Here is a 24,523-nt window from a genome sequence, read left to right on the forward strand (position 1 = left end):
GCCACTGTCAAAAGCTAGTTAGCATCTGAACCGGGGTAAAAAGGGTTGTAGCCTGTTCCCTGGAAAGATTTTGACAAGGAGAAAGACCAAAAGAGTGCCAGGCATGATGAAAGACACTACCAGAAAATAAATAGAAAGTTATTTCCTCTTACTTAGCCACTTAGAGTGCCACGAACAGACCTGACATGAGGGCCGTACTTGAGCATAAACCAGTCAGCAAGGAAGGTTTAGTGAAGAATAAATGGAATAATCAAGAAGATAGACAGGGCATAGGGGAGCTGGCAGCTAAAAAGTGTGCAGTCTGGATGCCAGAGGCAGTATGGCCCGGTACCAGGAGTAGGGGTGGTTGGCACTCTTGAGCTTGACTGATGATGATGATTATGGCAGCAGCAGCAGCAGCAGCTACCATTTATTGCCATATACATACTAAGTGCTTTACGTATATGTGGTGTAGGATTTTGTCTTAGAAAATTCATAGAAAATACTGGGGTTTGTCATGCATAAATTCATTTAGTTTATTGCAAGGTAGTCATGACAAGGCACGCAGGTAAGACCTTATAACATTCATTTCGAACCAGAGAATCAGAATTAACAATTATCAAAAAAAAGAATTAACAATTGCAATTATAGTGTTGGTTCAGTGGTTCAAGTCCAAATCTTCAGATTTCAGGATTTTACTTGAATAAGAGGTCTCAGGAAGAAGGCTTAACCATGGCTAGAACTCAGTAGAAGCTTCTTGTAGTTAGGATCCAAGGTCAGCCGCAGCGGGCAGAGTCTCAACCGGTTCTTGGTGTTTGTTTCTGCCTTGTTTCAGTGAGTGAGCAAAATTTAGGGTTTTTATGTGAATTTGTCACCTTGGTTCCACATGGCAAGGGCCAGTGTGACATCAGAGATTACTATGTTAGCAATAGAAAGAATCAGTAAAACCAGAAGTTGATTCTTTGAAAAGATCGATAAAACTGACAAACCTTTAGCCAGACTGACAAAAAAAGAGAAAAGATGCAGATAACCGAAATAAGAAATGAAAGAGTAGACATAACATCTGCATTACAACTGACCTGATAGAAATAGAGTTATGACAGAATATTATGAACAACTGTATGGCAACAAGCTTGATAACTTAGATGAAATGCACACGTTCGTAGATGCACACAACCTACCCAGACTGACTCAACAGGAAATAGAAAGTCTCAACAGGCCCATAACAAGGGAAGGGATAGAATTAGTGGTCGAAAATCTCTTGAAAAAAGAAGTTCTGACCAGCTGGCTTCACTGAGAAATTCTACTAGACATTTAGAGAACTGACACCAGTACTGTTTAAACTCTTCCAAAAGATAGAGAAGGAAGTAATATTCCCTGATTCATTCTTTGAAGCAAACATAACCCTGATACCAAAACCAAAGACACCATAGGCCAATGTCTCTTATGAATATAGCTGCGAAAATCCTCAATAAAATACTAGTGAACAGAATTCAACAGCATATTAAAAGAGTCATACACTGTGACCAAGTGGGATTTATTCCAGGAATGTAGAAATGTTTCAACATTAGAAAATCAATCAATGTGTAACACACCACATTAGTAGAACAAAGGAAAACAACCATGTGGTCATCTCTGTCAGTGCATAAAAAGGATTTGATAAAATCCAACACCTTTTCTTGGTGAAGACCCTAAAGAAAATAGGAATAATGGAAAAACTAATCATTATATGGAAAAGAAAGAGAATAAGTAAAGCATTGTTGAAGAAGAAGAACAAAGTAGGAGGCCTCACACTACCTGACCTCAGAACCTGCTACACAGCTATGGTAGTCAGAACAGCCTGGTACTGGTACAACAACAGACACATTGACCAGTGAAACACAGTTGAGAACCCATCCATCTGTGGTCACCTGATCTTTGACAAAGGCCCAGAGTTCATTAAATGGGAAGAGACAGTCTTTTTAACAAATGGTGTTAGAAAAACTGGATGTCCATCTGTAAAAAAAAGGAACAGGACCCATACCTCACATCACACACATAAACTAATTCAAAATGAGTCAAAGACCTAAATATAAAAAAAAGTATACAGATTATGGAAGAAAAAATACAGCTAATGCTAGAGGCCCTAGTGTATGGCCTAAATAGGATACAAACCATACTAACAGTACACAAACACCAAAAGATAAGCTAGATGACTGGGATCTTGTAAAAATTAAACACTTACGCTCATCAAAAGAGTGAAAGAGAGTCTACAGACTGGGAAAAAAATTTTGGCTGTGACATATCCAACAAAGGTCTGACCTGTAAAATCTATAGGCAAATCCAAAACCTCTACAACCAAAAGACAAATTTAATCCAGTTGAAAAATGGGCAAAGGATATGAACAGACACTTCACCAAAGAAGACATTCAGGCAGCTAACAAACATGTGAGAAATGCTCACAATCACTAGCCGTTAAAGAAATGCAAATCAAAACTACAATGAGATACTGTCTCACCTCAATATTACTGCCAGTGATCAAAAAAACAGAAGATAACGTGTTGGAGAGGCAGCAGGGAGACTGGAACTCTTACGCACTGCTGATGGGAATGCAAAATGATACAACCATTTTGGAAAACAATATGGCACTTAAAAAGCTAGAAATAGAAATACCATATGATCCAGCATTCCCTCTCCTAGGAATATATCCTAGGGAAGTAAGAGTTGTCACGTGCATAGACATATACACACCCATGTTGAATGCGGCATTATTCACAATAGCAAAAAGATGGAAACAACTTAACATGCCCATCAGCAGATGAATGGATAAACAAACTATGGTACACACACACCATGGAATACTACACAACGATAATGATGAATCTGGGAAACATCTCACAACATGGATGAATCTGGAGGGCGTTATGCTGAGTGAAAAAGTCAGTTACAAAAGGTCAATGCTGTGTGAGACCATGTTGTGGATTGAATTGTGTCCCAAAATACCTGTGAACTTGGCTAGGTCATGATTCCCTTGTATGATTGTCTACCATTTTATCTTCTAACGTGATTTCCCTATGTGTTGTAAATCCTAGCACTATGATGTAACAAGATGGCTTAGTGGCAGTTATATTGATGAGGTCTACAAGATTAGATAGTGTCTTAAGCCAGTCTCTTCTGCAATGTAAAAGACAGAAGCAAGCAGAGAGATGGGAGGACCTCATACCACCAAGAAGGCAGTGCCAGGAGCAGAACGTGTCCTTTGGACCTGAGGTTCCTGCGCTGAGATACTTCCAGACCAAGGGAAGACTGATGCATCACAAAGACCTTCCTCCAGAGCCAACAGAAAGAGAAAGGCTTCCCTTGAAGCTGGCACCCTGAATTCAGACTCCTAGCCTACTGGACTGTGAGAGACTAAACTTCTCTTTGTTAAAGCCATCATCCACTTGTGGCATTTCTGTTATAGCAGCACTAGATGATTAAGACAGACCACTATTGTAAAACTCATGAAAAGGTTTACACACAGAAAGAAACAACCTTTGATGGTTATGAGGGAGGAGAGGGGAGGGGTAGAAAGGGAGAAACACTAACTAGACAATGGATAAGTGGTGCCTTTGGTGAAGGGTAAGACAGCACACAATACTGGGGCAGTCAGCACAACTTGACCAAGGCAAAGTCATAAAAGCTTCATAGTCACATCCAGACTCTCTGAGGCACCAAGTTACCATGCTGAGGGGTGGGGATTATAGTCTCAGGGGGCATCTAGACCAGTTGGCATAACATAATTTATAAAGAAAATGTTCTACATCCTACTTTGGTGAGTAGCATCTGGAGTCTTAATAGCTTGTGAGCGGCCATCTAAGATACATCTACTGGTCCCACCCCATTTGGAGCAATGGAGAATGAAGAAAACCAAAGACACAAGGAAAAGATTAATCCAAAGACTGATGGACCATAACTATCGCAGCCTCCACCAGACTGAGTCCAGCACAACTATATGGTGCCCAGCCACCGCCACCAACTGCTCTGACAGGGATCGCAATAGAGGGTCCTGGACAGAGCGGGAGAAAAATGTAGAACAAAATTCAAACTCACTAAAAAAGACAGACTTACTGGTCTGACAGAGATTGGAGAAACTCCAAGAATATGGCCCCTGTACACCCTTTTAACTTAGTACTGAAGTCACTCGTGATGTTCACCCCTCAGCCAAATGTTGTTGTTGTTGTTAGGTGCCATCGAGTCAGCTCCGACTCATAGTGACCCTATGCGCAACAGAACGAAACACTGCCCGGTCCTGAACCATCCTTACAATCGTTGTTATGCTTGAGCTCACTGTTGCAGCCACTGTGTCAGTCCACCTCGTTGAGGGTCTTCCTCTTTTCCACTGACCCTGTACTCTGCCAAGCATGATGTCCTTCTCCAGGGACTGCTCCCTCCTGACAGCATGTCCAAAGAATGAAAGATGCAGTCTCGCCATCCTTGCCTCTGAGGAGCATTCTGGTTGTACTTCTTCTAAGACAGATTTGTTCATTCTTTTGGCAGTCCGTGGTATACTCAATATTCTCCGCCAGCACCACAATTCAAAGGCGTCAACTCTTCTTCGGTTTTCCTTACTCATCGTCCAGCTGTCACGTGCATATGATGCGATTGAAAAATACCATGGCTTGGGTCAGGCACACCTTAGTCTTCAAGGTGACATCTTTGCTCGTTGATATTTTGAAGAGGTCCTTTGCAGCAGATTTACCTAATGCGATGCGTCTTTTGATTTCTTGACTGCTCCTTCCATCGCTGTTGATTGTGGATCCAAGTAAAATGAAATCCTTGACAACTTCAATCTTTTCTCTGTTTATCATGATGTTGCTCATTGGTCCAGTTGTGAGGATTTTTGTTTTCTTTATGTGAAGGTGCAATCCATATTGAAGGCTGTGGTATTTGATCTTTATTAGAAAGTGCTTCAAGTCCTCTTCACTTTAGCAAGCAAGGTTGTGTCATCTGCATAACGCAGGTTGTTAATAAGCCTTCCTCCAATCCTGATGCCCCGATCTTCTTCATGTAGTCCAGCTTCTCGGATTATTTGCTCAGAATACAGATTGAATAGGTACGGTGAAAGAATACAACCCTGACGCACACCTTTCCTGACCTGAAACCAATCAGTGTCCCCTTGTTCTGTGCAAACAACTGCCTCTTGATCTACGTAAAGGTTCCTCATGAGCGCAATTAAGTGTTCTGGAATTCCATTCTTTGCAATGTTATCCATAATTTGTTATGATCCACACAGTCGAATGCTTTTGCATAGTCATTAAAACAGAGATAAACATCCTTCTGGTATTCTCTGCTTTCAGCCAGGATCCATCTGATATCAGCAATGATATCTCTGGTTCCACATCCTCTTCTGAAAACAGCCTGAATTTCTGGCAGTTCCCTGTCAATATACTGCTGCAGCCGTTTTTGAATGATCTTCAGCAAAATTTTGCTTGTTTGTGTAATATTAATGATATTGTTCTATAATTTCCACATTCGGTTGGATCACCTTTCTTGGGAATAGGCATGAATATGGATCTCTTCCAGTCAGTTGGACAGGAAGCTGTCTTTCATATTTCTTGGCGTAGACGAGTGAGTACCTCCAGAGCTGCATCTGTTTGTTGAAACGTCTCAGTTGATATTCCGTCAATTCCTGGAGCCTTGTTTTTTGCCAGTGCCTTCAGAGCAGCTTGGACTTCTTCCTTCAGTACCATCGGTTCCTGATCATATGCCACCCTTGAAATGGTTGAACATCGAGTAATTAATTCTTTTTGGTGTAATGACTCTGCGTATTCCTTCCATCTTCTTTTGATGCTTCCTGCATCATTTAATAATTTCCCCATAGAATCCTTTACTGTTGCAACTCGAGGCAATTCAAGAAGCCAAATATTAGACAGACCTATAAAACAAACAAAAACACACATAGTTCAGTCATGTATACAAGACTAAATGAGCACAGCAGCACAAAAGCAAAGATGAGAAAGCAGGTAGGGACAGGAAAGCTGGAGAAATGAAAATCGGGAAGCCAAGGTCAAGAAGGGGAGAGTGTTGACACTTCGCAGGGCTGGCAACCAGTGTCACAAAGCAATATGTGTATTAATTGTTTGGTGAGAAACTAATTTGCTCTGTAAACTTTGATTTCAAGTATAATTTAAAAAAAGGAAAGAAAACGATTGTAATAGCAGGGAAATTCCTCAACATGATTCAGGGTGTATATGAAAAGCCAACAGCCAACATTATACTGAATGGAGAAAGACTGAGAGCTTTTCCCTTGAAAGTGAGAACAAGATAAGGGTGCCAGCTCTCACCACTTCTATTCAGTATTGTATTAGAAGTCCTAGCCAGAACAATAAGACAAGAAAAAGAAATAAATGTATCCAGATTGGAAAAGAAGAAGTAAAATTATCTCTATTTGCAGATGACATAATCCTACATATAGGAAATCCCAAAGAGTCCGTAAGAAAACTTCTAGAACTAATAGAAGAATTTAGCAAAGTTGCAGGTACAAGGTCAGCAAACAAAAATCCATTGAGTTTCTATACACCAGCAATGAGAAACGTGAAAGAGAACTTAGTGAAACGATTCCATTTACAATAGCATCTAAGAGAATAAAATATTTACGAATAAATCTAACCAGGGATGTGAAGGACTTATACGATGAATATAATAAAGCACTGCTAAAAGAAATTATGGAAGACTTAAATAAGTGGAAAAATGTCCCACATTCACGGGTTGGAAGACTTAATATTTTTAAGATGTCAGTACTGCCCAAAGTATTGTATAGATTCAATGCAATCCCAATCAAAATTCCAACAACCTTCTTTACAGAAATAGAAAAACCAATCTTCAACTTTATATGGAATGGCGAGGCTCCAAATAGCCAAAGCAGTGTTGAAAGAGAAGAACAAAGTAGAAGACTCACACTTCTGTCTTAGTCATCTAGGGCTGCTGTAACAGAAATACCACAAATGGATGCTTCAACAAACAAGTTTATTTTCTCACAGTCTGATAGGCTAGAAGTCCAAATTCAGGGCATTAGCTCCAGGGGAAGGCTTTCTCTCTCTGTTGGCTCTGGAGGAAGGTCCTTGTCATCAATCTTCCCCTGGACTAGGAATTTCTCAGCACAGGGACCCTGGGTCCAAAGGACACACTCTGCTCCAGCACTGCTTTCTTGGTGGTATGAGTTCGCCCTGTCTATCTGCTCGCTTCTCTCTTTTATATCTCATAAGAGTTTGACTTAAGACAAACCTCATCTTGTAGATTGAATCTTGCCTCATTAACATCATAGAGGTAGGATATATAACACACAGGAAAATCACATCAGAAGACAGAATGGTGGACAGTCACACAATACTGGGAATCATGGACTAGCCAAGTTGATACACGTATTTGGGAGACCCAACTCAATCCACAACACTTTCTGATTTTAAAACATACTTTTTCAGCCCTGGTGACGTAGTAGTTAAGAGCTTAGCTGCTGACCAAAAGGTCGGCAGTTCAAATCCACCAGTTGCTCTTTGGAAGCTATAGGGCAGTTCTACTCTGTCCTTTAGGGTTGCTATGAGTTGGAATCAACTTGATGGCAACAGATTTTGGTTATACAACCACAGTGATCAAAACAGCCTGGTACTGGTATAATGATAGACACATAGAAAAAAAGTAGAACCACCATATTGTCCAGCAGTTTCACTCCTGGGTATATACCCAAAAGACTTGAAAGCAGAGACTCAGAGATGTGTACACCACTGTTCACTGCAGCACTATTCACAACAGCCAAATGGTAAAAACAACCTAAATGCCCATCAGCAGATGAATGGATAAACAAACTGGTACATACATACACTGGAATACTACCAAGCCAGTAGGAGAAATGAAGTCTTGGTACATGGTGCAGTAAGGATGGAGCTGGAAGACATTATGCTGAGTGAAATAAGTAAACCACAAAAGGACAAATATTGTATAACCTCACTTATATAAAAAAAACAAGAAAAGACAAATTTTATAGATTCCAACATTTATTAGTGGTCACCAGGGGAGGGAGGGTGGGGCGGGGGGGGTTAACAGTGATGGAAATACCCATTGATTAAGGGTAGGGTTGCACAGTCAATTATTGTAATTACTGTCAATAAGTTGTACACCTATGAAAAGTTAAATAGACAAAAGCTATTTGATATAGATACAACAACCACAGCAACAAAAGAGGAGCTGCCAAGGCTGTTTATGTACAGCCAAAAACCTCATGGGATTTGGTTCCTTGGTTTGGAGGTTTTGGGTCATGGTTTCATGGAGTATCCCAGTTAATTAGGCTAGTAACATGTTTAGTGCTTCTGTTCTACCTCTAGCCATAAAGAGAGGTAAAGTTCTAATACATGCTACAACATGGATGAACCTTGCAAACATTATGCTGGGTGAAATACATCAGACCCAAAAGGAAAGTATTATATGATCCCACTTATGTAAACTATCTAGAAAAGGTAGATGCAGAGAGAACAAAGTTATTAGTGATTACTAGGTGCAGGTGGGAAGGGACAAAGGGAAGACATTGTTTAAGGGGCACTGAGCTTTCCTGTTAAGGCTGATGAAAAAAATAAACAGGTAATAGGATGGTTGTACATCCATCGTGAATGTAATTAATGTCACTGAATTGTACATGTAAAAATAGTTGAAATGGCAAATGTTTTGTCATATATATTTTATCACAGTAAACTGTTGTCGACTTTCCCTATAGGAAGAAAATGGAAGGAAAATCAAGCAGATATGAAATCCATACTCCAGTTGTTGACAAGAAGAAGAAAAAGAAGAAACATTTGGTAGACAAGGAAATACATCAGAAGTGCTCCAGTAAAAGTTTCAAAGATTCCTGCCTGGAAAACAAACAGTCTGAAATAACTAAGAGCAAAAAAAAGAGAAAAGATAAACAGCATCTCATTTCTTCTCCTTTGAACAAATCAGAAATTTGTGACAAGACCGAAAAGGCCACTTCAATACTCAAAAAGAAAAAAAAGAAGAGAAAAAGTGCTTTGGGGGTAGACAGGCAAACAGTTGTTGAATATGTCCTTGTGGATAAAGAAAACATTGAGAACACACCGAAGAATTTTAAAAAGGATGTCGGTGTCATTTCTGCTGATAAGAACAAGGAACAAAAGTCAGCAGAAGAGCCTGAAGCAGATGAACTGCCTTCAGTTCCTAAGTCATACAAAGATGAGTCAACAGAACTACATGATAAAGTCAGGAGAAAAAAGCATAAAAAACAGCAGAGGACAGAAGCACCCTGTGATCCCCAGGAAAGCCCACAGGCGACCATTGCCTGGCACCAATCAGAAACACAGGAGCAGGAATCCTTGCATTCTGGGGGCCTACGAGGGGAAACTCCAGAACTGTCAGTATCTGCTGTTAAAAAAAAGTCTAAGAAAAAAAAGAAGAAGAAGCTTTCAAATAACGCAGAGTTTGAGGCATCGGCCATGCCTGAGAGTCTTGAGAACCTGTCCCCTGAAGGATCACAAGTGCTCAGTGAGATTGGTACTGTAGAAGGCAGTGACGCCCTTAAAGAGATCAAGGAATCCAGCGGTGCAAAGACAAAGTCTAAGAAAAGGAAGCGAAGGTCTTTTGAAAGTGCTGTCGGATCTGGTGCTGATTTGTCAGTGCTCAATAAGAGCTCTGAGAACACACACGTAGGTCTGGAAGGTGATGGTTCACTGGCAAGTGAGGGTGCCTCGATTGAAGAAATTGTGAAAGCCAGGACAAAAAGGAAGAAAACCCAGTCCTGTTCAGAGGAGAAGTATGTGGAAGAGGTACAGAGGTAATTGGAATGTTAAGCCTTCTGGTGGTGTATTGCTTTTGCATGAATTCTGTCCTTGGTCACTATTCAGCACATACATACTAAATGGCAGAAATCAAAGGGACCCTCAGATGTACAGAATAATGAACATATTGAACTCCATGAACTTGACAGGTAGCTTAATTCCTTCATCTATGAAATTAGGCATTTAGATTAGATTTTCACTAAGAACTATTCTAGCCCTGAAATTCTATGAGTAAGTTAAGACATTTTAAAATCCCAAAATTACCTTTGTCTTCCTGCATGTGGATAGAAGAAATGATTAGGTATATAATGATTAAAATGTTAGAGAGCAGCAAAAAAAAATCTTGAATTAGGATTCTAATATAAGAAATTTAAATATTATTATTTATATAATACCTGATGAATAAAGGCAGAGATCTTTTTAAACCACTTTCATCTCATACTTTTTAGGACTTGGGATGAATTTTCTTCCTATTTCTTACATTGTTAGATTGTCTTGTCTTGAAATAGTTTAACGTAAAAGTTAATGGAAAAGGGCATCACTTCAGGTGGTAGTGATAATAGTCATGGGCCCACTCATGTCATCCGATCATGAGTCAGGAATATTCTAGGACTAATTAGTTTTTTTTTTTTATGGTTCTTCACTTGTATTGGGCTACAGGCTCTCTGAAAGCTGGTGACCCTTTGCTTAGACAAATGCACACAACATTTTCAGTTCCTAGTCTGACGGGAAACCCTGGTGGCATAATGGTTAAGTGCAGTTCAAATCCACCAGGTACTCCTTGGAAACTTTATGGGGCAGCTCTACTCTGTTCTATAGGGTCGCTGTGAGTCGGAATTGACTCCATGGCACGGGTTTGGTTTTGGTTAGACAGGTTAACCAATGTTTGAATACACTGAGGAGACAAACTTCAGGCAGAGAGTTAAAGGGTGAATTAGTGGTGGTGCAACAGCTAAGCTCTTAGCGGCTAACCAAAAGCCACTCCGTGGGAGAAAAGACTTGGTGCTCTGCTCCTGTAAAGATTACAGCCAAGGAAACCCTATGGGGTGGTTCTTCCCTGTTATACAGGGTCACGATGAGTCAAAATGGACTCGATAGCACACAACAAACAACAATACATAGAAAACTAAGCAAAGGAAAAAAGTTTACGGCAGCAAAACCAACTGTGATCCTAATGTCTTATGTGGCTCCAATGAGAATAATAGTGACACAATCTTGGTAATGCAAAGCCTGAATGTTGATTTAACCAATTATTAACCAGGATGTTATAAAACTTAACACATTGGGAGAATCTGGGAGAAGTACATGAACATCAGGGTAGAATAGAAGAGGGCTTAATCTTATTAGGAAGTCAATATCTTTTTTAAAAAATGAGGAATAGTAAATAAGCAAAAGTTATTTAGAAATTTGGAATTAAAACCAGGAAAAAAAAAAACCGTAGAAAAATAAAAAGTTAAAAGTGGTTACTTATGGAGGGTGGCAGGGGATGGCGTGGAATGTCTGTTTTTCCTTGTTGAACTATTTGATTTTTTTAAACTAGGCACGTTATGGCTTTGGTTTAAAGAGTAATACATCTACTCCTCACTTATCTACTATCCTGGTACCCGAAGTTTCACATTTATGATAATAAAAACTCTATCCAACTGCTTTGCACATTAATGAGACGGCAGGCACGGCAGCAACGGCTGCAGAGGATCCTCTCCGTCAAGGAAGGCCTCCAGGAAGCTGGGCAGCACTGCCCCATGCCCTCTGCTCCCTCCTACTGGCGGGGGTGCCAGGCCCAGCTGCTGCGTGTGTGGGGCTGGGTGGACTGGCAGGCAGCACCAAACTAGCAGGTGTCTGTTTTGGGTTCTCGGCTCCTGTGTGGCCCAAGGCCCTGCAGCTCAGAACTGCTGTGGGGTAGGAAGGGAGGAAAGAAAGAGGGAAGAAATGTCTGCAAGTTTATTGACATCCCAAAGTGAGCGGAACTGGGCCTGAACCCTCCGCCTAGGGGGTGAGTGGCTCCCAGTGCCCTTGCAGGATGCCCCGAGCCTCGGTGACTGGCCAGGCCCAGAGGGCAGAGCAGGCTCTGGGATTGTGAATGCAGGGCTTGCAGGAGTGGAAGTGGAGCCCTGGAGGCAGCTCTGAGAGGGAAGCTATGACATAGCACAGGAAGATGACGAAGTGGTTAAGCTGTGGGCCCTCAAGTCACACAGCCCAGCTTTATCCAGCTTTGTCTCCTCCAAGCCTCCTTGTTCGCAGAAGAATAATCCATAACTGGACTCATTACAAGAGCTCGGCTGCTAAGCAAAAGATAGGCAGTTCACATCCACTGGCTGCTCCTTGGAAACTCTGTGGGGCAGTTCTACTCTGTCCCATAGGGTCACGATGAGTCAAACTCAACGGCAATAGGTTTGGTTTTTGTTTTTTTATTTAGATTTGTCACAGCAATGAGTAGATCAGTAAATCTTAGCTGTTGTTATTTCTATGATCATATTTTCTAAATAAAAAAATCAGACAAATAGATGGTCTGAAAACGGGGGGCCGGGGGGAGTTCTCCGTGTTCATATAACTTGGATTTTTGTGTAACAACCTGGTCTTTGGAACCTAACCGTGTTGATAAGTGATGAGTGTATGTAGTGTGGAAATGTTTATCCAAGTAATTAAAATTTCTTGAAAGAGTTTGCAAATCATGGACTGAGTCAGCTCCAAGATCCCTTCCAGCCCTAACACTGTAGTAGTCTAGGTAAGAGTTATTTTAAGAAAAGAGTTTAAAAGATTTTAGGGCAAGTGATATGTTGATGCTTATCAACCCAATTTTTTCCCTTAGATTAGAATCGACAAATGAAGAAGAGATCAATTTGGAATCGGCTAGACATTCTGAAACATATTTATCTGACGATTCCAGAGATTCAGATGATTCAGATGTGGATTTGGGTTCTGCTGTGGAGAAGCTACGAGAATTTATTCCTGGTATAAAGGAAAGGGCTGCCACTACAATTAAGCGAATGTATCGAGATGACTTCGAACGGTTTAAAGAATTTAAAGCACAAGGTAAGCTTGTAGCACTTTAATATTTGTTGAACTTGTGATATAACTAGCACTTGACTTTCTCTTATGAATGGTTAAAATTTATCCATTGGCAAGATGTACCCTTCAGCTACTTCCAGCTTTGTCTCCTACCAGAGTTTTTATGAGGGCTATAAGATTAGCAGAATTAAGTGTACTAGTTTTCATCTTTGCCTAACTTCTGGTAGAGGAGGCCAGGAAGAGGAATGGAGAAATATGGCTGAGAGGAGTAACTTGAGACTTCTTTTAAACTTTATTTGAATGCTGTTTGAATTTTTAATGAACACGTATTACTTTTCAATATAAAAACACACACCCATAAGGATGGCTATTATTAAAAAAAAAAAACAGAAAATAAGTATTGGCAAGGATGTGGAAAGATTGGAACCCTCATGTACTGCTAGTAGGAATGTAAAATGGTACAACCACTGTGGAAGACAGTTTGGCACTTCCCCAAAAAGTTGAACATATAATTACCAAATGACTCAGCAGTTGCATTCCTAGGCATATAACCAAAAGAACTGAAAGCAGTGACTCAAACAGATATGTTCATTGCAGAATTATTCACAATAGCCAAAAGGTAGAAACAACCCAACTGTCCATCAGTAGGTAAATGGATAAACAAAATATGGCATATACATACAATATAATATTATTCAGTCATAAAGAGAAATGAGTCCAGATACATGCTACAACATGTGTGAAACTTGAAAACATGCTGAGCAAAATAAGTCTGACACAAAAGGACAAATATTATATGATCCCACTTAACATGAAGTACCTAGAATAGGTAGACTCATTAAGACAAAAAGTAGATTGGTGTTTACCAGGAACTGGTGAGAGAGAGAAATGGGAGTTATTACTTAAGGGGTACTGAGTTTCTGTTTGGGGTGTTGCAGAGAACAAAACTACTCAGTCCTTAAAATAAAATTAGGAGAATTTATACAGTAAAAAAGAAAGGTACATTCGAATACAGAGGGACACCAGTTCACATAAGTGAGAACTGATGACTCCAGTGAGAGAGCTTCTAACAGGAACAGATACAGTCCAAGGAACAAAGAAATTGTAATACAGATTGTTTGATTGGTTAGTCTTTGGTTGAGGTCACAGGAAGGATGGGTTAGGAGGTAGGGAACGGGCTTCTATTGGATAACTAGGTAGAGAGGCTTACAGTGGTTGATTTCAGGGACTAATTACAGAGGTTTTCAATCGTTAGTATCCTTCAGGAGGGGTCATAAAAACATCATTGGTTGATGTGAAACAGCTCTAACCAGATGTCTCAGGGATTCATGATAACCATTTGGTACCAGGACCTCATTTCCCAGAAACAGCTTGTTGAAACAAAACCCTGTTAAGTTGTTAAGTTGTCTGGCAAACCTTAGGTAAGGCTGGCTCCAGGACCCTTTCAAAACAATTTTTTTATTCCATCCTTGTCATAAACATTTCTGAGGCCCACTTTACACAAAAAGACACCTGTGTTGAGATCCCCTTCCTTAGAGTGTAAATCTTTCACATCCTGTTTGACAGCAGAGGGAAACACTCCCTCAATTCCCATGGCTACTAGTGGGTTGGGTTACTAGCAATTGAGGAGTCAAATGGCAGGTGCCCATGAAAAGTCTGGGTTGACTCGCTGTGAGCAGCTAGGCAAATAAAGAGTCCATGCAGGCATGTCGAAAGACCAGTTTAATTCAGCAGAAACTGAGTTTAATTCAGTCATTAAGTTCTGGTTCTAAAAGGCTCCATGTTGTAATTGCTGATTGAAGATCAACTGGTGGGTTTACTTTTACACATTATTGACGATAATATACTTTTTTTCCCTCAATCCTAGGTGTTTCTATTAAATTTGGCAAGTTTTCTGTAAAGGAGAATAAACAACTAGAGAAAAATGTACAAGAATTTCTGTCCCTGACAGGAATCGAGACTGCAGACAAGCTGCTGCACACTGACAGATATCCAGAGGAGAAATCTATGATCACCGATTTAAAACGAAAATATGCATTTAGATTGCACATTAGTAAGTTTAGAAATGTTCCTTCTCTGACCATCTGTATCTGTAACCTTATAACCTTAAAGTAAACAACATCACCCATGGTAAGTAAGATAGCCCCTGGCACAATGCCTGGCCCATTCAGTGCCTGTAGTGCATGTTAACTGCTGCTATGGTTAATAGTATTCTTATTATTGCTAGCCTATACTTGTAGGGATTTGGAATATATTCCAATCTCCCATATATAGTGCTTTTACAGATTTTATGAAAGTTTACACAATCAACTTCTATCTTTCCTCCTTAATAATAATTATGGTTTGGGTTTTATTGTTGTTGTTATCATTCCTTATTTACCTTTTTTTTTACTTCACAAAGCATATCCTTATATGTACCTTGGTCTCCTATTTTTTTTAGAATATAGCCATATGTGAGCCTTGTAGCTGGAACCTTCTTTCTGGAGGGCATGATTAGAAAGTTAAAAGGTCATGAAGTAATATGGGATCAGACTGAAAGAAAATCTCCCTTGAATTTGAAAAGGATAATTTCTTAGTTATTGTCTTATTTCAAATTATGTTAAAATTACTTTGCCATATAAGGGTCTTTTCCATGAATTTAGTAGACCAGAATCTGGGGCCTTTAGTTACTAAGCTTTTAGATTTGAAAGATCTCCAAGGAAACTGGTATTTTATATATCTGTTCCCCAAAACAACATTATACAAAACATGAGATCCCAACCTTAATGTGGGGGTTAGGATAGTTAGTGTTGTTAGAAAGAGTTTGTTTGGGTTACTTTTGTAAATGTGACTCTTTCATGCCATGCTCTGAAATGTTCCCCCCTTTTTAAAAAACTAAAATGTGTGTCTTCTGACTACTTTTCTTTTTGACTTTAGGCAAGGGCATTGCTCGGCCTTGGAAACTAGTATACTATAGAGCAAAGAAGATGTTTGATATCCATAATTACAAAGGCAGGTAAGGAAAAGGTCTTAGCTTGAGCCAGAACGTTTTCTTTGGTCTTTGACAATACTGTCAATCAAAATATCCACAGTGATAAATTTGAAGTAAAAGTTACATAGATCCTTTGGTGTGTGAAACCAGAAGATGTATTTGTTGTCATGTGTATGTCTTTCAAGGCCATTTTAATTTAAAGGCTTCTAATCTCTTTTCTAAATGCTTAGCTTTCCTTTCCTTTTTGCCTTTATTTTAGCACATAACATATTCTGCCTTTCTTACTGGTACTCATGAAATTTTCTCTGCTCTTTACCAAATTGTAAGCTCCTTATGAACCCAAACTTTCCTTCTCAGTCTGATGTTCTTTTAGCACTTGGCACAGTTCTTTGGATTTTCAATAAATATTTGAAGGCGCAGGTAAACACTAGTATTAGATCATTTACATGTGATTCAGTAGAGTTTAGGCAGAGTGCTTAATATGGTTATTCTAATTCCCTCCTCTCTTTGCCCTCCAATAAAATATCCAATTATAATTTGTTTCCAACATTCCAAAAGTAGATTAAGGATCTGCTATTGGAACCTTGGTAGTATAGTAGTTAAGAGACTGGCCACTAACCCAAAAGGTCAGCAGTTCAAATCTACCAGCAGCTCCTAGGAAACCCTGTGGGGCAGTGCTGCTCTATCCTATAGGGTTGCTATGAGTCAGAATCGACGTGATGGCAGTGGGTTTGGTTTGTGGATAAGCACTATGCTGAAGGACAAAGGGATAAGCAAGAAAGCATCAGGTCCCACCTCATAAGGCCCAAACAATTATTGGCTCGCCTGCTTTATCTTAAATTTGGGAGGCATGTTTAGTAAATTACAGCAGTTTTCTAGCAGGATTAATTGAGGTCTGTTCATCTGTATGACTTTAAACCAAAACATACACATTTTCTCAACTTCAGACATTGATATGACCTTAGTTTCTTTCCTGTTTTTAAATTTTTTACGGAAAGAAATAAAACCTCATGTAGAGGAGAGTTCCCACACAGACTGAAACTTGCTGTACCCTTTTTTTTCCAACCGCAAGGCTAGACATTTGTAAGCAGAGGTTTAAGAAAATTCACTAGATATGACATTTTAAGTGCAACTTGAAAGAATACTTTTAACTATTTTAAAAAATGCTTTTGGTAAAGATGGTGGCAGCCCAGGTAACATATTTCTCTACCTGTGACAGATGTGGAATGAAATTTTTTTCAATGAAGTTTTTTTAATTGTGATAGAATGAAATTTTTAGAATAATAAAATTCTGTCATGCTAATAATATTTTTTAAAAACTCATTTGATTTATGCCATATTATTTGTGATGTAATCATTTGCCCTTAGAATATTTTTCCAACTTAAAAAATTCTTAACTGATAAGCTCAACCACACATAGAAGACTAAATGGGCACGCCAGCCCTGGGGCAAGGACAAGAAAGCAGGAGGGGTTAGGAAACCTGGACAAATGGAAATAGGCAACCCAAGGTCGAGTAGGGGAAAGTGTTGACATGTTGCAGGGTTGGCAACCAATGTCACAAAACAATATGTGTATTAATTGTTTAATGAGAAACAGATTTGCTCTGTAAGCCTTCATCTAAAGCAAAAAAAAAAAATTCTTAACTAAAAAAAGTAGAAAGTCAAAAAAAATCAAAAAAATTTAAGGCTCTGAGGGGCTTTGGAAGTCAATGTACACTAGTCTCATTTTTTACACTCATTTTCTCTCTTACTGCCTCTACTCTGTGACTTCAAGGGTCCATTTAAAACAGTCTTTATACCAGAAGGACCCTGATTGCTTTGAAAACTACTAGAAAGTAGTACTTTTTGAAACCCATGGATTTTAATAATCAAGGATGATGAGTCTCTGTTGACCGTACTCTGCATTTACAGATGAATTTCCGAAAACATTAGGGTGTTATTTTCCTGAGGTGGTTCTGGATTGTAATCATCAGAGACCATTAGTATTTTGCCAGGGCTTCTTTTGTATTGCCTTTCGTAATAGCATAGCTCCCCTTCCCAATTAATGTTTAGAAGTCTTGGGATGTCACATAAATTGCTTTTTCTTCACTTAAACATTTCTGGTAGTTAATCTCAAATTTGATAATATTATAGTGCTTTTTTTGAGTTTTATAATACATTTTATGTGGTATTAATACACCTTAAAAATCTCTCAAATAATGAAGCCACCATATCCCTGATACCAAAACCAGGTAAAAAGACACCACAAAAAAAGAAAATTACAGACATATATCCCTCATGAACGTAGATGCAAAAATACTCAACAAAATTCTAGCCAATAGAATTCAAAACATATCAAAAAAATAATCCACCACGACCAAGTGGGATTTATACCAGGTATGCAAGGCTGGTTTAATATTAGAAAAACCATTAATGTAATCCACCATATAAATAAAACAAAAGACAAAAACCACATGATCGTATCAATTGATGCAGAAAAGGCATTTGACAAAGTTCAATACCCATTCATGATAAAAACTCTCAGGAAAATCCTACACAAGTGGAAAAACATACCTTGCTCATGGATAGGAAGACTTAACATAGTAAAAATGTCTATTCTACCAAAAGCTATCTATACATACAATGCACTTCCGATCCAAATTCCAATGACATTTTTTAATGTGTTGGAGAAACAAATCACCAACTTCATATGGAAGGGAAGGAAGCCCCGGATAAGTAAAGCATTACTGAAAAAGAAAGACAAAGTGGGAGGCCTCACTCTACCTGATTTTAGAACATATTATACAGCCACAGTAGTCAAAACAGCCTGGTATTGGTACAACAACAGACACATAGACCAATGGAACAGAATTGAGAACCCAGATATAAATCCATCCACATACGAGCAGCTGATATTTGACAAAGGCCCAGTGTCAGTTAATTGGGGAAAAGATAGTCTTTTTAACAAATGGTGCTGGCATAACTGGATATCCATTTGCAAAAAAATGAAACAGGACCCATACCTCACACCATGCACAAAAACTAACTCCAAGTGGATCAAAGACCTAAACATAAAGACTAAAACGATAAAGATCATGGAAGAAAAAATTGGGACAACGTTAGGAGCCCTAATACAAGGCATAAACAGAATACAAAACATTACCAAAAATGACGAAGAGAAACCCGATAACTGGGAGCTCCTAAAAATCAAACACCTATGCTCATCTAAAGATTTCACCAAAAGAGTAAAAAGACCACCTACAGACTGCAAAAAAATTTTCAGCTATGACATCTCCGACCAGTGCCTGATCTCTAAAATCTATATGATTCTGTTAAAACTCAATCACAAAAAGACAAACAACCCAATCAAAAAGTGGGCAAAGGATATGAACATGCACTTCACTAAAGAAGATATTCAGGCAGCTAACAGATACATGAGAAAATGCTCTCGCTCGTTAACCATTAGAGAAATGCAAATTAAAACTACAATGAGATTCCATCTCACTCCAGCAAGGCTGGCATTAATCCAAAAAACACAAAATAATAAATGTTGGAGAGGCTGCAGAGTGATTGGAACTCTTACACACTGCTGGTGGGAATGTAAAATGGTACAACCACTTTGGAAATCTATCTGGCGTTTTCTTAAAAAGCTAGAAATAGAACTACCATACAACCCAGAAATCCCACTCCTCGGAATATACCCTAGAGAAATAAGAGCCTTTACATGAACAGATGTATGCACACCCATGTTTATTGCAGCTCTGTTTACAACAGCAAAAAGCTGGAAGCAACCAAGCTGTCCATCAACGGATGAATGGTTAAATTATGGTATATTCACACAGTGGAATACTACGCATCGATAAAGAACAGTGACGAATCTGTGAAACATTTCATAACATGGAGGAACCTGGAAGGCATTACGCTGAGTGAAATCAGTCAGAGGCAAAAGGACAAATATTGTATAAGGCCACTATTACAAGATCTTGAGAAATAGTACAAACTGAGAACAATACATACTTTTGTGGTTACGAGGGGGAGAGGGAGGGAGGGTGGGAGAGGGTTATTTACTGATTAGATAGTAGATAAGAACTACTTTAGGTGAAGGGAAGGACAATACTCAATACAGGCAAGGTCAGCTCAACTGGACTGGACCAAAAGCAAAGAAGTTTCTGGGATAAACTGCATGCTTCAAAGGTCAGCAGAGCAAGGGTGGGGATTTGGTGACTATGGCTTAAGGGGACTTCTAAGTCAATTGGCAAAATAATTCTATTATGAAAACATTCTGCATCCCACTTTGAAGTGTGGCATCTGGGGTCTTAAATGCTAACAAGTGGCCATCTAAGATGCATCAATTGGTCTCAACCCACCTGGATCAAAGGAGAATGAAGAATACCAAGGTCACACGATAACTATGAACCCAAGAGACAGAAAGGGCCACATGAACCAGAGACTTACATCATCCTGAGACCAGAAGAACTAGTTGGTGCCCGGCCACAATCGATGACTGCCCTGACAGGGAGCACAACAGAGAACCCCTGAGGGAGCAGGAGATCAGTGGGATGCAGACCCTAAATTCTCATAAAAAGACCAGACTTAATGGTCTGACTAAGACTAGAAGAATCCCAGCAGTCATGGTCCCCAAACCTTCTGTTGGCCCAGGACAGGAACCATTCCCGAAGACAATTCATCAGACATGGAAGGGACTGGACAATGGGTTGGAGAGAGATGCTGATGAAGAGTGAACTACTTGTATCAGGGGGACACTTGAGACTGTGATGGCATCTCCTGTCTGGAGGGGAGATAGGAGGGTAGAGAGGGTTAGAAACTGGCAAAACGGTCATGGAAGGAGGGAGCGGGCTGACTCGGAGAGAGTAAGTGGGAGTATGGAGTAAGGTGTATGTAAGCTTATATGTAACAGACTGACTTGATTTGTAAACTTTCACTTAAAGCACAATAAAAGTTATTTAAAAATAAAAAAAATTAACTACCATCAATGTTAAAACCTAAAAAAAAAAAATACTCTCAAATAGTTTTATCTGTTGGTGTTAAGCCATTCATTGCCTATTTAATGAATATCTATTGCCTGGCAAGCATTATAGATGTGTTAGTAAACAAAACCCAAACTCATCCTCTACTCCCGTGCCATGGAAGCCACTCAGAGAGCAGAGAAAATCACATGAACACTTGAAATGTAGCTAGTCCAAATTGAGATGCACTGCAAGAGTAAGATATATATTAGATTTGGAAGACTTGGTTTGAAGAAAAGAATATTAAATATCTCATTAATACTTTTTATATTGATTATATGTTGAAATGATAATATTTATTATACATTGGTTTAAGTAAAACATTAAAATTTCACCTTTTTTTACTTTTTTTCATGTAACTACTAGAAAAATTTAAAATTACTTTTGTGGCTCGCATTATATTTCTGTTGGACAGAGTTGCTCTAGAGGAAGAGATGAATAAGCAAGGGAACCTATAAATATATAGCAGCAAATTCATTACAGTGAAAGAGAAGCACAATATTCTGTGAGATAAGTGGGGACCTTCCTAAGCTAAGGTAGTCAGGAAAGGCCTCTCTGAAGAAATGCCATTTAAGCTGTATTCTGAGGGTTTGTAGGAGTTTCCCAGTCAGAGTGGAGGGAAGGCCATTTCTACCATCGGTACAGAGGCTCAGAGGTGAGAAAGAGCTAAAACAAGGCTGGTGTGGCTGAACTGTGAAGAGCACAAGCTTTGAAGGTACTTTAATAAGTTGTATTTTATTGCAAGTGTAATGCGAAGCCTTTGGGGCTTGCATAGGAAGTAACATGATCCGATTCGTTTCCTCTGGCAGCTGTGTAACTGAGCCAGGTTTCTGGGCTGGGATTGTGATTATTAATTTATAGGATGAACACAGTTGAAACTAAGGGACATGAAGTGATAAGAGTTCTAGTCATCAGAAGGACTGGCGCTGAAACGGGGTTTCTGGCAGCACTCCCCACTCAGCTTGGTCCATTCTACTGCAATGAGAATAAAGCTTTTAATCTTGTAATTAATTCAGAATTGTGATATGTTTTCTCTTCCTCTTAGGTATAGTGAAGGAGATGCTGAGAAGGTAAAGCTATACCATTCCCTCCATGGAAATGACTGGAAAAAGATTGGTGAGCTGGTGGCCCGGAGTAGCCTGTCTGTTGCCCTGAAGTACTCCCAGATCAGCAATCGTAAGTTGCCATCTGTAGCATCCACTTAGGGGAATAAATCAGCCTCCACAGGCCTGGGTCAGCACACAAGCTGATCCAATGCCCAGAAATTGTTTCAGGCCTGTCTTCTAGCAGAGTTAGAATTTTATTTTGGTGAGTAGGATAGTTTGTCTCCTTTGTGGTTACCTTATTATTTACCCCTATTTTTCTAAATTTAAAACTAACTTTTATTTCTTTGTATTGCCGTATCTTCCTCTCCATATGGAAGGTGAGAGTTAGAATTTTAAAAGACGTTCTCTATACTGATTCATTTCATTTCCTCATGTTTATTGGAACCTTTATTCACAAGACCAATTTTAACCATACTTTTGGGTAGAAGCTTAGTAACTTTCACCACAAATATAACTGCCCAGTGGAGCCACATCCAAAGAAGCTAGTCAGTTGGAGAGACTGGGCGGAGGAGGTTGCTTCCCCAAGGTGGCAAGGGAGACTTTGGGAGGGATGGAAAGAGGGAGGGATACAGCTCAGTTGTCTGCTTAGACAGGACATTTCCCAAAACGAGGAGCCCTGGTGGCGCAGTGGTTAAGCATTTGGCTTCTAACTGAAAGGTTGGCAGTTCGAACCCACCAGTTTTTCTACGGGAGAAAGATACAGCAGACTGCTTCCATAAAGGTTTATAACCTTGGAAACCCTATGGGGCAGTTCTGCTCTCTCCTGCAGGGTTGCTATGAGTCAGAGTCAACTCAGCGGCAGTGGATCTGGGTTTGGTTTTCTCAAAACCAGTGTTGGTGATCTCCTACCTATCTGTCTCTCATTTTCATAAAGTTTCCTTGATTACATTCTTTACATTAAAAAATCCCCAATTGCTTTAAGAAGGCAGTAGCGCATGTTACTGTTCAGTGTGGAGGCACGTGTACTCCAGCACAGATAGCACTGTGAGCAACAGTGCGTCTGTGTGGGCAGCGCATGGCAGGCCCTATGATGAGCTGGAGAGACTGTACATCGTGTCATTTAATTCCAGCCACTCCTGCCATGTGAAGACTCCATGTGGCCAGTTCTTCCAGTGTCCAAGAATAAAGCAAAATTGAACATTTTTTAATGTGAAATTTACGTTTCTTTCCTTTTTTTTAATCTCTTGATTTTTAAATGTTATTGATAGGGTGGAACCAAATTGTGTGTCATACCAAAGATAGTCACAGGCTGTCAGTTTGAGACCACTTCCTTAGCATGACTGTGAGTGTCTGTAGTCAAGAAGAGTAAACCATAAATAAGTGCTTTTTGCACCCTACGTCGGTAATTTGTTTCAGAAGTTCTTCAGGTGTATTTATCATCAAGTACTGTGTTGCTGTCATTGGTGGCCATTAATTTTACACTAGGACCTCTTCTGGGGGAGGATTCATGTACATAATATAGAAGTCATTAGATTTTTTTTTCTGTTTAGTGTTTTACAATTTCCTGGAGAAGACATTGCTCTCGGAAACTGAAGAACAACTCTTTGTGAAGTTAAAAACAAAACAAAACATTGCTTTAAGAAAAGACTTGTTATTTAATAATTTCTGGCCTTTGATTATAAAAAGAATCCATTACCACTTTAGTAATTTCATTTTAATTTGCATATGATTGTATTTGATAATTTCTGTTTGTGTAATTGAGATGTCCACCCATTGTTTTCTGAAAAGTGCCTAGGTTATCATTTAGTTTTTAATATTGTGTTTGAAAGCAAATAGATGAGCAACTCTGAGACTGTCCTTTTATTCTATAGAAGTAAATCATGGTACTTGGAGTAAGACAGAAACCCAGAAACTAGTCAAGGCCGTTGAACAAGTGATTCTAAAAAAGATGTCTCTCGAGGAATTAAAGGAGGTAGATTCTAGGCTCCAGGAAAATCCTGAAGGCCGCCTATCAATTGTTCGGGAAAAGCTCTACAAGGGCATATCTTGGGTAGAAGTAGAAGCTAAAGTGGAAACAAGAAATTGGATGCAGTGTAAAAGTAAGTGGTAAGTTTTAAGATTTTCTTAATATAAATTTCAACAAGATGGTATTCTCTCTTGACAATTTCTGCAGAGTGAGTAGAGAGGTAAGGTTACTAAGAATATATGTTGCTATTATGTGAAAAACCTTACATGTCAAGAATTATCTGTAGTCTGCTTTCCAACCACTTCAATAGGTAATTTTAATTAGCACTTAACAGCCCTTACAATTCATTGAAGATTGTGTAGATTCCTCAAAAAGAATTCAAACCTTTTAATACCGAATGCTGACTTCAGGTTTCTTCACTCTGTCCTTTTCTAAGGCTTTAGTAAAAACAGGCAGTTATCTATTTGCAGCACACACACACACACACACACACACACACAATATATGAAACTAATGCTCAGGAGAGAAACGACAAGCATGGTATTCAGTAATAGCTCTGCCTTGCTTATTTTGCTTTGTAATTCATCATTTCCTCTGTCTCGTCTAAAGTAAGGCAGTCACGCTCTTGATTTTAGAACTCCTTTAGCTGAACCAGTCACCTGGAGTTATTTTCAGTTAACCTTGCTGTGTGTTGTTTGCCTGATGTAGCTTTTCTAAGCCCTGGAGGATGTCTGCGTGGGCTCTTC

The 24,523-nt window shown here is 39.3% G+C and overlaps 1 protein-coding gene across 6 annotated transcripts in view; it reads left to right on the top strand.

The window, feature by feature from the left end:
* TTF1 (transcription termination factor 1) overlaps positions 1-24,523 on the top strand; it is a 43,890-nt gene that overhangs the window by 4,545 nt on the left and 14,822 nt on the right. For 5 of the 6 annotated variants that reach the window (XM_064291269.1, XM_064291270.1, XM_023544792.2 and 2 more), the window contains 6 exons: positions 8,705-9,775; positions 12,589-12,812; positions 14,656-14,841; positions 15,705-15,783; positions 21,811-21,941; positions 23,683-23,917. In XM_064291269.1, the coding sequence (XP_064147339.1) occupies positions 8,712-9,775; positions 12,589-12,812; positions 14,656-14,841; positions 15,705-15,783; positions 21,811-21,941; positions 23,683-23,917 (1,919 nt within the window). In that variant the 5' untranslated portion in view covers positions 8,705-8,711. The remainder of the gene's footprint in view (positions 1-8,704; positions 9,776-12,588; positions 12,813-14,655; positions 14,842-15,704; positions 15,784-21,810; positions 21,942-23,682; positions 23,918-24,523) is intronic. The other variant, XR_010322977.1, reaches the window with a different exon arrangement.

Source organism: Loxodonta africana, chromosome 9 (genome assembly GCF_030014295.1).
Source record: "Loxodonta africana isolate mLoxAfr1 chromosome 9, mLoxAfr1.hap2, whole genome shotgun sequence".
NCBI classification, from domain to species: domain Eukaryota; kingdom Metazoa; phylum Chordata; class Mammalia; order Proboscidea; family Elephantidae; genus Loxodonta; species Loxodonta africana.